At 40.6% G+C, this 13,887-nt stretch overlaps 1 protein-coding gene across 1 annotated transcript in view; it reads right to left on the reverse strand.

Moving 5' to 3' along the window:
• Positions 1–13,887, reverse strand: part of lamc3 (laminin, gamma 3) — a 202,644-nt gene that overhangs the window by 66,977 nt on the left and 121,780 nt on the right. Inside the window, exon 12 of the mRNA XM_017698781.2 lies at positions 2,832–3,071. Within this exon, the coding sequence (XP_017554270.1) occupies positions 2,832–3,071 (240 nt within the window). The remainder of the gene's footprint in view (positions 1–2,831; positions 3,072–13,887) is intronic.

Genomic DNA, 13,887 nt, shown 5'->3' on the forward strand with positions numbered 1-13,887 from the left:
ATTCAATTGACAGGAATCAACAGGCTTGAGTCCACTTTTCAAATCATTTGGTTGATTGTCAAGATATGACCAGTTTATTAACAAAGTCTATTTCAAAAGAACCGGTTTGTCCACCAGTCGGACGCTAGAAACTAGTTTAGATTAGCTTCTATCAAAGGCCTAGCCAAATTAATTAGGTCGATGACTTCAAAATGAGTTTAAAAGGCAGTTTTGCAGCACTGAGGTGAAATGAAGAATGACGTTACATACATTCTAATGGCTTGCGAGTGCATATTCAGCAGGGACTCATTTGAGGCCTAATTTTATTTACTAACCTGAGGAGGGTTTAAGCAGCTAAATGGCCCTGAACGGCGCCTGTTGCGACTGGCTTTCAATCGTGCTTTGAAGTTAAACAGGCTCATGAATAAATAAACGCACCGGGCTCCTCCTCCTCCTCTCCTGGGATGGAGAGGTTTTTTGCATGCTTTCTTTCATTTTGTTCTTTCCACGTTTTCCTCTGTCTTTGATTCCCCCTTTTTACTTTACTTTCACACCTCCCTTGACCTTTTTCTCCCCCCCTCCTCCTTTCCTACCCCAAGTGGCTTAATAAATTAGTGCCTCCCTCTTCGCCTCGCCATCTTTTTTCGCTCTTAAAGCACATCGGGTCGTGTCTGACATTAATTTGTAATGTGAAAGTCTTGTACTGAACTAATCACATATTACGCTCATAAGGAGAATGATGAAGCTTTAATTTGCAGCACATTAAGAGAGACAGAAAATTACTCCTTGGTGTATATGCATGAGGATAGAGAGAGCAAGAGAGAGTGAGAGAGAATGGAAAGAGAACAGATAAGAGAAAGGTGTGTGTGTGTGTGTGTGTGTGTGTGTGTGTGTGTGTGTGTGTGTGTGTGTGTAAGTAGATATATATACACAAACACGCACCCGAGACCTCTCAAGGTCCTCTGAAAGAAAACGTGACTCGCTAGACCAGTTCTGAGGCTCATGTGCCCGCTTTGATGGTGAACAGGGGACAGCATGGGCACCCTGACCAGGCTGTGACTACACAGCCCCATATGCAGCGGTATGCCATGCACTGTGTGTTGTGACACATTCCTCCCATAACCATCATTAAAAATGTCTGTGATATTGTGTTTCTGATAAAGTGGCCAATGGATGTAGCTATGTGGTTGGTGTTTCTAATGAAACACACAGGCATATACAGGCACAGTCTGTATTAACATTAATTAGCTAGGGGTGGCTAACAGGGCTAATGAGAAAGAGAGGGGTGATTTTGAACTTAGCCTTTTCTGTATAGGCAGTCAGCCTCTAAAGTGGGTCAGGGTAAAAGAAGAGAAGGATGAGAGAAAGGAGGGGCAACGGCGGAGCAGTGAGGGAAGATGGGGGATGGAATAGCGGAAAGAGTCCAAAGTAAGTGGCAAAAGTAGGTGGAAATTATGAGGGACAGACAAGACACTTGAGAGACTGGAGTGGGCATATGGAGAAATAAAAACCAATGACAATGGAAGAGAATAGGCAGCATACTGTCCTGTCCCTGGCAGAATGGACACACACCCACATAAATACAACAGTCTGAAAGAGAGCACAGCAGGCTTTAAAACTCAGTGGGGATGCACTGAGATAGCATCCACATCAATAATAAAATCAAAGAAGCATGTCCTATTTCCCCAAATAGGAACAAACATCACAGTTGTATATGCTGGATTGAAACCAGTGAATTGTAATTAGTGAAATATTACTGTTGAATTGTGACTGGTGGACTGTAATTGGTGAATTATAATTGTTGGATTGCATTTCATGGACTGCTGTTAGTTCATTATAATTGGAGGACTGTAACTGGTGGATTGAAAATCGTTGATCATAACTGGCGAGTAATAAATTGTAATTGATAGACTGTAAGTGAGGGAAAATAGGTGGTATTTGGTAGTTTGTAACGATGAATTGTAAATATTGAAATGAGATTGGTAAACAGTGATTTGTGGATTGCAAATTTTGATTACTATATGAGTTGTATATCATCAGTTGTGAATGTTGAATTGTAACTGGTGGTCTGTGATTGGTAGATTGTAAATGATGAATTGTACATGGTGCATTTAAGTTGGTGGGTTATCACTCTCTGGGTAATCTGTTTTGTCAAACACAAGCCTTTACTAGCTGAAAAGTTTGGAATCACGTCATATTAATAATTGCTATTATTTTAACTTACATTGAAATACAGTAATCTAGACACCAAAAGCTAAATCAAACAAACAAACAAAAAAACAGTTATACATAGAGCTGTGATCACTCGAAGAACAACCAATGAATGGTTCTTTGTTTGGTTAAATTGTTCTTCTCTATGACAGAAAATTAGTTGTATGTGTTTCTTTAAAGAGCCTTATTAAAAATGGTTCCATATGGGGCCAAAAAGGGTTCTGATATTGTTACTAGTTAAAGAACCTTTGTTGTTACTACATAGAACCATTTTTTCTAAGGCAGTCTTGTAAGTTACTTTATTCAATATTTCACGGTTGTCGAGAAAAGGTTATTACATTATGAGCAATATATTGTTATTATCTATTCATAGTACTTTCTTTTTAAGTTAGTCTTAAGATTTGATTTCTAAGTTTCAAATACAAGGAATTGTAAAAAATATATTTATAACCTCATTATACACAGCTTTCTCAATCATTTTAGAATTCATTACTACTAAATATACGAAACGTGAAGCTGCACAAGCATCGCATTAAAATCATTTCATACATTTATCTCAACAAAATGTGTTCAATTAATGAAAATAGCAATTCCAACATTATACGCAGTTATTCCAAACTTTTGGATGATAGTTTACTCACCTGTTTCTGGATGGCAGGTGCCGTGGTGGTTACAGTTGCAGGGCACACAGCGTGAGAATGGTCCAGCGTTGGGAGTCTCTCTGGTAAAGTCGGGAGCACAAAGCTCACAAAACTGTCCCACAAATCCTGGGGGGCACACACACACCTCTACCCATGAGGCCAGGGGTCCACTAGGGGCATGGGAGGGGTACGCAGTTGTAACAGCAGAGGTCATGCTTACTCTTGACAGTTGGGAAGTATCTGTGAGGAGAATGAAAGTATGAAAAATGGTTAAATGGATGCTTGTACATATGTTTAAGAATGTGTTACTGTTACAGTCAAATTAATGAAAATCTTAAAAAGACCTCAAATCAAGCAAACATGAGAAAATCAATCTTCACTCTTGCTTCAGATCTGAAAACAAGGAAAATCCACAATTGTTTCTTTTCATCCTTCCACTCTGAAAAGACAGCTTAGTGCTATGGGTCTGAAAGGATGCGCAGCTGTCAGGAAGCTGTTACTGAGAAAAAGAAATAGTATATTATAACTGGATAACTTGGACTGTGAGAGGCAGAAAAGGCTGCTAACTACTAACTTAGGTGGTGTGGGAAAATATGTCTAACTTCTTAAAGTGCACGGTTATTAAATCAGTTATTATTCTTAAGAGTTTTTAATCAGCAACTGCTATGAAGTTCTGCTGTTATAAGAGTGACAAACTGAATTTGGGTTAAGAGGTTAAATATGTAATAAGTACACTGTTACAAATAAAGGTTCTGTGCAGGTACATTTTATGTTCATCAAGGTACAAACAATGTAAATGTACCCTCAAAGGTACACCAGTGGTTTTAAGGTCCAACTGTGTTCCTTAAATAAGTTTATATATATATATATATATATATATATATATATATATATAGTAACGCAAAGTGATGATGAGATGGTGCGAAAAGCAAGATTTATTATTATGGGCAAATCCAGTCTCAGGGTCGAGACAGTCCGGGTTCAATGAGCCAACACAGAGGGATTGCGGGACAGATATAGTGAACAGAAACACAGAACCTCAAACAAGAATCAAGCAGCACATATCAAATATACAAACAATACATACAGCACAAAGACCAACAACCACAAGGGGCAAACACAGGGCTTAAATACAAGACGGCTAACCAGGGATAACAGGACACAGGTTGAAACACAGGTGGGAACAATCAGGGGCGGGGTCTGAAAACAAGGGGGCTAAACTGGGTGGATAAACACAAAAAAAGCACATGGAATATCAAAACACAACAGGAACACATGGATAGGACTGGGAGGGGCCAATCGTGACATATTATCATATATATATATATATGTATGTATAAAGAGAGAGAGAGAGAGAGAGAGAGAGAGAGAGGTGTGAGTAATGAATTACATTTACTACATTACTGTAATTGAGTACCTGTAACGGTACTTTTTGGAGTAGAATTATAGTACTTTTACTTGAGTTAATTTTTAATGAATTTACTTTGCTTTGCTACTTTCATTTTTAATAATGTTACAGAGTAAAATAAATTATGAGCATATCAACTCTTAAACCCATAACGAAGCGCAGTGAAATTTAAAAGATTCACAAAAAACCCCCCCCAAAAAAAAACCACCAGCTCCTACAGGAAAACACTACAGAGATGTCCAGTTTAGTAGAGAAAGCCAGAGGAGAACTCAACCAGTACACATGAGGAACAGACCGCGTCCAAACGGTCATCTGTATTTATTTAACATAAACTAAAGAAAACGGCGTTATTATCAGCGGCCAAACGCGAAACCTGCTGAAATCCTCTCTCACAGCTCGGCTCCAGCCTGAGGCAGCATTAGCTAAGCTAGCTGATTCGAGCTAAACAGGTACCATGTTTACGGGATTCTTCTTTCTTTTGTAGTGCTTCTGCTTATTAAACTTAAAATCTGTTGCGTATATTTTATTACAGTGTCTGTCAGCTGCTTTAGTTAACAGGTGTCTGCAGTTTACCCGTTTAAAATACTTGTGTATGTTGTGAAGATAAACGGTCATGAACGGCTGTGAGACAAGAAATCTAGTCTAATATGGGCTCTTAATAAACTGCGGACAATGATTCTGTCACGCTGTCATTGACTGGCCTGCTCTGATCCCTGCCCCCCCCCCCCCCCCCCCCCCCCCTCTCTCCTTCTTCTTTTTCTGTTTCTCTCTTTTTCTTCTTATTCTCTCTCTCTCACTTCCTCTCTCTCTCTCCTTCTTCTTTTTCTCTGTGTCTCTCTCTTTTTCTTCTTATTCTCTCTTTCTCTCTCTCTCTCTCTCCTTCTTTTTCTCTGTCTCTCTCTCTCACTTCCCCTCCCTCTCTCTTCTTCTTTTTCTCTGTCTCTCTCTCTCTCTCTCTCTCTCTCTCTCTCTCACTTCCCCTCTCTCTCTCCTTCTTCTTTTTCTCTGTGTCTTTCTCTTTTTCTTCTTATTCTCTCTTTCTCTCTCTCCTTCTTTTTCTCTGTCTCTCTCTCTCTCTCTCACTTCCCCTCTCTCTCTCTCTCTCTCTCTCTCCTTCTTTTTCTCTGTCTCTCTTTTTCTTCTTATTCTCTCTCTCTCTCTCTCTCTCTCTCTCTCTGTGTCTCTCTCTTTTTCTTCTTATTCTCTCTTTTTCTCTGTCTCTCTCTCTCTCTCACTTCCCCTCTCTCTCTCCTTCTTTTTCTCTGTCTCTCTCTGTCTCTCTCTCTCTCTCTCACTTCCCCTCTCTCTCTCCTTCTTCTTTTTCTCTGTGTCTCTCTCTTTTTCTTCTTATTCTCTCTTTCTCTCTCTCTCTCTCCTTCTTTTTCTCTGTCTCTCTCTCTCTCTCTCTCTCACTTCCCCTCTCTCTCTCTCCTTCTTTTTCTCTGTCTCTCTCTCTCTCTCTCACTTCCCCTCTCTCTCTCCTTCTTCTTTTTCTCTGTGTCTCTCTCTTTTTCTTCTTATTCTCTCTTTCTCTCTCTCTCTCTCTCCTTCTTTTTCTCTGTCTCTCTCTCTCTCTCTCACTTCCCCTCTCTCTCTCTCTCTCTCTCCTTCTTTTTCTCTGTCTCTCTTTTTCTTCTTATTCTCTCTCTCTCTCTCTCTCTCTCTGTGTCTCTCTCTTTTTCTTCTTATTCTCTCTTTTTCTCTGTCTCTCTCTCTCACTTCCCCTCTCTCTCTCTCCTTCTTTTTCTCTGTCTCTCTCTCTCTCTCTCTCACTTCCCCTCTCTCTCTCCTTCTTCTTTTTCTCTGTGTCTCTCTCTTTTTCTTCTTATTCTCTCTTTCTCTCTCTCTCTCTCCTTCTTTTTCTCTGTCTCTCTCTCTCTCTCTCTCTCACTTCCCCTCTCTCTCTCTCTCCTTCTTTTTCTCTGTCTCTCTCTTTTTCTTCTTATTCTCTCTCTCTCTCTCTCTCTCTCTCTCTCTCTCTCTCTCTCTCTCTCTCTCTCTCTCTCACTTCCTCTCTCCGTCTCTCTCTATATAACTATATAGACTATAATTGGTGGATGCTAAATGTTGATTTGTAATCTGTGGGCTGAAGTTGGTGGATTGTTATTGATGAACTGTAAATATTGAAATGTGGTGGATAGTGATTGGTTGATGGTAAATGAAATTGTAAGGGGTAGATTGGGATTACTGGCTTGTAAATGATGAATTGCATTTGGTGGATTGTAAATGACATTGTGTTTGGTGAAAGTAATTGGTGGCTTGTAAATGACTGAGGTAAATCATAAAGCCATACTCATATTTTCCCATTTGAGGGTTGCACATGCTTATAATGCCAGTGAGAAGTTTGTTGTTGATAGCATTAGCATTTTTGAGGAGAGTACACTTCATTGTTTGCAAAGGTGGAGTTTTAGAGCAGTGTTTCCCAATGTTCACCCATTTGAACCTTTGAACCTTATGACAGGTTCATTAATCAGATGAATTCGGGGTGTTAGAGCTGAGAAAATCTTCAAATGTACAGTGCAGGGGGCTCTTACAAGGGTTGGGAAACACTTCTTGTAAACAAGGTTGTGAAGGAAAATTACAAAGATTAATGACACCAAGACATATAGGTGCTATTCCTTTAAGCAAAGACATCCATACGTCAGTGTAAAGGTTAAATAGTTGGGCTTTTTCAAGTTTAGTGATAGACATTTTGAGTTTAATTGACTTTGGCCCAACTTCTGTATTGATCCTTACCATGAAGAAAGGCGAACACATACAAGATAGGTAATTGAAAGAGCCTAAGGCATCCAGATAAGTTAATGGCATGCAAGCTAGCATGGGGAGCTGGCAGGATAGCAATCTTAATTCACGGCCTTCTAAAAAACACACAGGCGAGCTAAACGCTTATCTTCTATCATATATCCACCCCCAGAGGGAAGTAGCGCTGATAGAGAGAATCCATAATTGGTTAATTTTAGCACATGTCCATTTCAAAGTGTTGCCTTGCGGGAAGGCTAGGTCACATCTTTCGATAGTCAGTGATGAAGCTAGAGGAGCGTTCTTTTCTTTAGCAGGCCAAAAACTGATGTACAGGCCGATCCCTGCATTCTAAAAAGTCCACTATGAACTCTTGTGTGTTCTTAATGTAATTAAGGTTCTTTGAGGAACCATTCATGTTTTAGACGCAAGGCGCTTTTACAGACCCACTAGCTTTCTCCAAGAACCTTCAACAAAGAGGAATGTCTTAGCGAACACAATATTAAGCTACAGTACAATTTGTTCAATTTTAAGATGGCAGTTTATTAGGTACCTACCTAATTTGTCAGCCCTCCTCTAGTCTGTCCATCAATTGAAAGGGACCATCAGTGTCCAAACATTTGGATCATTCTCAACACGTCAACATGACGGTGTGTGTTGTGCTTGTGTGTTGTGTGTTGAGTATTAGGGATAAAATTGTTGCTTGTATTTTTACACACTGTAGTGTGGTTTAAGAAGCAAACATTTTTAGCCAGCACTGTTGCTGTGGTCAGAAATTGACCATTAATGAAAGGCTACAGGATGATTTACATAAATTGTGCAGAAATATGAGCTATAATATCTAATTGAACACTTATGAAGTGTACCAATGAAGAAGGCTGTGGCATGCACCCCCACCCGCCCTCTGCCAGAAGGCGGCACTCAAATACCAAGCAGTGACGAACCCCGGGGAGGACACGAGTGGGTGGAGGATGAAGCCGAGGGATGCGAGTGAAGTCAGTGATGGCAGGAGGAGGAGGATGAAGATGGTGCCGACTACGCGAGGCATGAGGGCAATGAACGAGTCCCAAGCTCGACCTGGGTGGACCAGCGAGCTCTCGTTCCCACTGGGCTCAGGTGCTTGCCTTTTAAAAAGAGCTGAGAGGGAACAGAGAGAGGGAGAAGTGGGGACAAGCGGCAGCAGCAGAGAGAGTGAAGAGCTGAAAAGCTCACATGAAGGGGTGAAAAGTCTATCTAGTAGCCTCTGAAAAGTGGCCAGCCCAGTGTTGGTTTTGTTTTTGTGTATTTGGGGTGGAAAATAAAGTGAAAATGGCTGCTGCAAATGTTTTTCCTGCTGCCAGTGTCCTCCTTGAGCCCAGGGTACTACATTGCTACATTGGTGCCAAAACCTGGGAGAAGGATGCCAAAACACTGAGGGAGTCTCCGCAGAAGAAGAGGAGGCCATCAGGACCCTCGTACACCTGCACCTGGCTGGCTGGTGGGAACTGCAGGCTGTCTTCCAGGATGTTGAAAAGCACTGGAAGCAGCTTGAGGGGCAGCAGGTGGAGACCTGTCAGATGGTCAGGAGCCTGCTGGCGGAGCAGCAACCCTCGGTGTGCATGGGAACAGGAGCCCCCCCTCACCACCCCTCAAGACTCCAGTCCCAGCTCCAAAGAGGACTGGAGCCCTTCTTCCCCCTTCCCCTTGCTGCTCCAAGGGCGCTTGGAGCTCACCTTCTCTCCCTTCCCATTCCTGCTCCGAGAGCGCTCGGAGCTCACCTCCTTTCCCCTCCCGTCCCCTCTCCAAGGGGTTTTGTTGCACACCTTCTCTCCCCTCCCATCCCTGCTCCGAGAGGGCTTGGAGCTCACTACCCCACCCCCACCCCCCCACCCCCAAGAAGAAAGAAAAGAAGAAAATCATATTTACTGAAACTTAAAAACTTGTTGTTCACTTATTCATTCACTTCATGGAACCATAAAAAGATATTTAGTATTCCCACACGTGAACATAATCTGACACTTAAACATGTTGGATGATGTGATATATCCTACATTAAAACCACATTTGTTCCATCTAGAATAGATAAGATTGTACTAGAAATGTGGCTGTGTTGGCAGATTTCACACCTGTCCAATAAACTGCACACTGTGCAGATACACTGTTACACTGTGAATTTTAAGACATTCTCGCACCACAGAGTCAGGCTTCATTTTGAATTCATGCAAATTATTTACTATCGACTTTGTCTTTTCCAATTGGTGCAGCTGCGTCAGGAGGAATCCTAAATGGGCAGCTGAAAAGATTAATGAATCATTACACTGTTAGTTTCTAGTTTCATCTTAGTCAATTTACATGCAGAGTTTGGTTTGCCCAAAGGCAGAATACAGCCCCAATGTAGTGTTAGCTTATTTAAGTAAAGAACTAAAAGTATTCAGAATTGTTGTAGTATTGAAAAAGTATTCAAATTTGGCCACACCATGCAACAGAAACACATGGTTACTGTCTATTATGTGGCATATTATGTGGTATTTAGAACTACACTGACTGTCCACTTCATTAAGTAGCATTACCACTTGGACAGTGAGTGCAGACACAAGGAGGCATAGTTAATGAAGCGGCCTGACAGTATTTGTATTATATGACATACAACATTTAAGGGTAATAAAGAGCTTTGCATCTTTTTTTGCATCCTTAGTTTTGGTTCCCTTCAGGTATGGGAGATATTTGTGACATGTCCACTAGCAGTTGCCTTCACAGTGGTACAGCAGCTGAGCTAGCTCATCCTCTCTCTCTCCTTCTCGCACACACAAATGCACAGACACTCAGAGTGCTGGTGCTGGCCGAGTGAATCTTTGATACATATATAAATAAATGAAAAGATATAAATTAACCAGAACTGGCAGAAGGAGGAACACGTTGGAGGTGAAGGGGTCTTTCTCTCTCTCAGGTACCCCAAGTTCCTCTGACTAACGATAAAGGAATAACCCCCACACACTCGCTCTCTAGCCATGCTGGATCCATCAAACCTTCTTGTGCTCATCTTCAGCTATGCCTACACACATGTTCATGCTCATTTTTAGCCACAGCTACACACAGGGGATGATTTGGCCTCTTGTTTGTTTCATGTGAACACAAGCAGAGCCAAGCGTACCATCATTTGAAGTACAATGCTTAATTTCTAATACATTCTTTGTGAAACTCATTTAACTCTTAACTCTTAGTGGTGATACACAAGCCTTTAGTGACGTCTCCTTTTAAAGGTGGATGAGTCAAAATTGAGGATTTGCAAAACTCTAGAGGGTAAACAGGTGAAATACTACACCAATACTCTTTGGCTCCACTTCCACCCATCAAAACAAAGTACCACCAGCATTACCAAGCATTATCATGACTTCCCTTTCTAACAATGAGGTTGGCTGTTTAATAAGGGCATTGTCTTACTTTATTATTCAGATATAGATGATAAAAGTATGGCATTATGCTACTTTTGCTTTAGAAGAGATAAATCTATCTGATATCGCCCACACTTAAGCAGAGTACACTGTGTGTGGTCCTTTTCATAGCTAAAACAAGAATTTCACAAGTTGTTAATAACAGTGAATATCATTGCTATTGGCAAATTTATCTCATGGTGATTGTGCCTGCTTTTATGAACCTAGCTATAAGGGTCAAGAAAGGCCTACAATGCTGCTCTCTTCCCTGGCAGTGTTGATTCATTCTACTTGGCAAATTATAGTGACATATCATACTTATTCAGGAAGACTTTTTCTCTAATCAAACTATCCAAGCTCTCTCCAAATCCTTCGTGTAGCAGCGGCATTTGGACAGACGAAATGTCAAACTCCTACGCCTCTTTTGTCCAGGGGATTACAAAAGTTACATACTCTATAGTTACACCTATAAAAGGCCTGGGAAAGTCTGTACACTTGGCATTCTCTTCATACATAGTCAAGATGTTGTTTCTACAGCAGCATTTAAGGTGGAACCAAAAGTTTGAATAAAAAGTTTAATTCAGCTTCTTCTAGCATCTTGACTTGCTTGGGAGTTTGATGCAGTTGACTAGTATTACACACATCTCAGCGAAAATGGTTGATCCAAATATTACCTGGATCTCTTAGTGATAAAGATTTGTATACTAGATTTGTTATGTAAGTCGATTCAAACAGTTCAACAGTTACATATCACGATACATGTCCAGGAGGACAACTTTATCACCTTTGAGTGTAATAAGTTCATTCTTCCTTTAGCATCCTTCTTTTATCATGCCTTGTTTCATGAGCCAGAGACCGAGATGGGACTGAGTTATGTGGTGTAGGGGAGGATCTTATAAAATGAATGTCAGCCGATCAGTTTAAGCACAGACAAGCTCTCTGCTCCACCCTACAATTTTCCAAACAGGGCATCCCAGGCACATAATACACTGCTGATGCTGATTCTGATGTCAAGCTTGATATCGTAATCATTAAAAAAAATAAAAAAATCCTTATACAGCACATTCTACATCAATCTGAAGAGCATATCACTATGCAAATGACCATTTAATCATGTAAATGGCTCTGTTAATGTTTATAGTTCTATATAGAACTATTGTCTTTACTAAAGAACCCTTGAAAAAACATCTTTCTAAAGGTTGTACTCCTCACTCAGTCTCAGCCTTAAGAAGTGTGTTTCTGGAGCTTAAACTGCAAAAGCTTATATACACTATTACAAAATTGTTATTCTTAATAAACATCAAATCAAGTTACTAACGTGTAACTTGTGCTACTCATACATTCTGTGTTGGACAACAAAGACCAAAGTCCAAGTTTAAAGTTTATGCAGACAAATGTATTATGTATATAGGTAAACACGCTAATTACAACTGATTCCCACCTTGAGCTGAAGTCATATGCAGTTGACCATTTATAAAAAGCGGTCACTCCAGAAGTTAACTTGTTTGCAATGGAATGTCCATCACGTGCCCAGAATTGTGCATATGCAAGAGAGGACATTAGTTGTGATGTGAAAACATGTGGCCAAATGATGCAGTCAAGGTAGACTAATCTTTGCTAGATCACGTAAAGTACTGGATATACCATTCAGCGCTGTAATGCTTAATAATTATTATTTACTTCTACCTTCATGCTTGGTGAGTGTGCTGTGAGTAATAAAGTATTTTAGAAACCAGAGCTGGTGTATGAGGAGCCTGGCCACTTCCTATTTCCCCCATTATATCAAAAACAGGACTGCGGAGCTGAGGGCGCCCGCAAGTGAGTCCTCAACGAATGGGAGTGATTGAGCTTAATGGCTAAAAATGAAAAGTTAAAATAGTTTCTAATCACTCGCCCAGAAAGTTTCTTTCATTTAAAAAAAATAGAAGGATGTATTTCTCTACAAAAGCAAAGAAAACAGGGGGCAGGCTTTACTGCTAGAGTGTGATGATTGATGGGCGAGCGGAGCAGCTCATTGGCTGTTCATGGACATGGACGCCATTTTAAACTTGAGTTTAAAAGCTTTTAAAATATGACAGCAGTGTTAAAATGTTCTATGCTATTCAGTGTTCAGGAAATTAATATGTTCTTTTACATTAAAAATGTTTAAGCATTTATAAACTATGCTCCAGATCAACCCATTCATTTTGGACTCACTCGAGAGCGCCCTCTAGCGTTTGAGAAAACCGGAAAACATTGCAGAGCGGGAATTCTCCTCTCTAAAAGTTCTCTGGCAGAAACTGGTCTGAAGAGGAGACGAACTAAGCCACTGAGCTTTAAAAGACAGCGGTGGGACGGACGTCCAGCTTCTGTGTCTCAGAGCACGACGTCTTCCTCTTACCTTCTTCAATAAGTATATGTGAGGGACGTTTTTCCAAGTCTGACATTTTTAAAGCAATTAAAAACACAAGCGCGCCAACTGGAAACTCACCTCACTCGGACTGGACATCACGTGATGCTCGCTGTCATGGTAACGTTCACGCTCAGCGCTGCTCCACGCATGCGTGTCATTTTGCATCGGATTACTTGTAGCGAGCGTGTAAACGAAGATTTTCATCAGATTGTTGAACAGAGTGAGAATAAACTCCTCAGTCTGTATGTATCTGAACGTATTCTATTGGATTGGCTAAGATCACACAACACAGCCACTAATAGTAGTAATAAATAGTATTATCTATAATTTTAACTATGTCTGTACCTTATTCTGTTCTGTCAAGGCCTACTTAGAGTGACAGATGGAGTAACGACTGTGGTTGGTGCACTGGGGTGTCAGGTGTGACTATGTGGCAGATGCAAATGGTTTACATGGCTTATGGGTCAGGCAGGAGGACCCCTTTGCAGAATTTTGCTTAGTTTTTAACAATTTGGCTTTGCTAAAAGCACACCTGTATCGAGCTGGAAATCAGTTTATTAATTTTTTTACATCACATAAACACAGCATACTTTCATGACATTAAAACTTTGAAGTATATAATAACACACATATTGAACTATATTATTTCTACATTGTTGCCACCCTGAAAAAAGAAAGCTCTCCCATCTCACTAAATTCCAATTTAACCCCTGGCTAAACACACATACACTCGGAGGCACATACTCACACAGACACACACACCGAGCAACAGCACATATCTTTCTCTGGCAGTTGTCTTGCATCGGTAACTCGAGCTGTCAGTGTGCGTGTCGCTGAACAAAGCGGCCGAGGTTGTAGCGGAACATTTGACAAATGAATAATAATGGGCTAATAATCCATTTCGAGTGAGTGAGACAAAAGAATAGAAAAGAGGGGAGGATGTTCTTTGTAGAATTTCTTACATTATTGCCTTTTCAGAGCTTTCAGGTGATAAGACACCCAAAGTGCTGTACTGGGATTCATATAAATCAGCTTTTTTTTTCCATCAAGCCATGACAGCTTGTATGCATGTAGAAGTGTATGTGCATTGATTGTGTGAACAATCAT

This window comes from Pygocentrus nattereri, chromosome 23 (genome assembly GCF_015220715.1).
Source record: "Pygocentrus nattereri isolate fPygNat1 chromosome 23, fPygNat1.pri, whole genome shotgun sequence".
Classification (NCBI taxonomy): domain Eukaryota; kingdom Metazoa; phylum Chordata; class Actinopteri; order Characiformes; family Serrasalmidae; genus Pygocentrus; species Pygocentrus nattereri.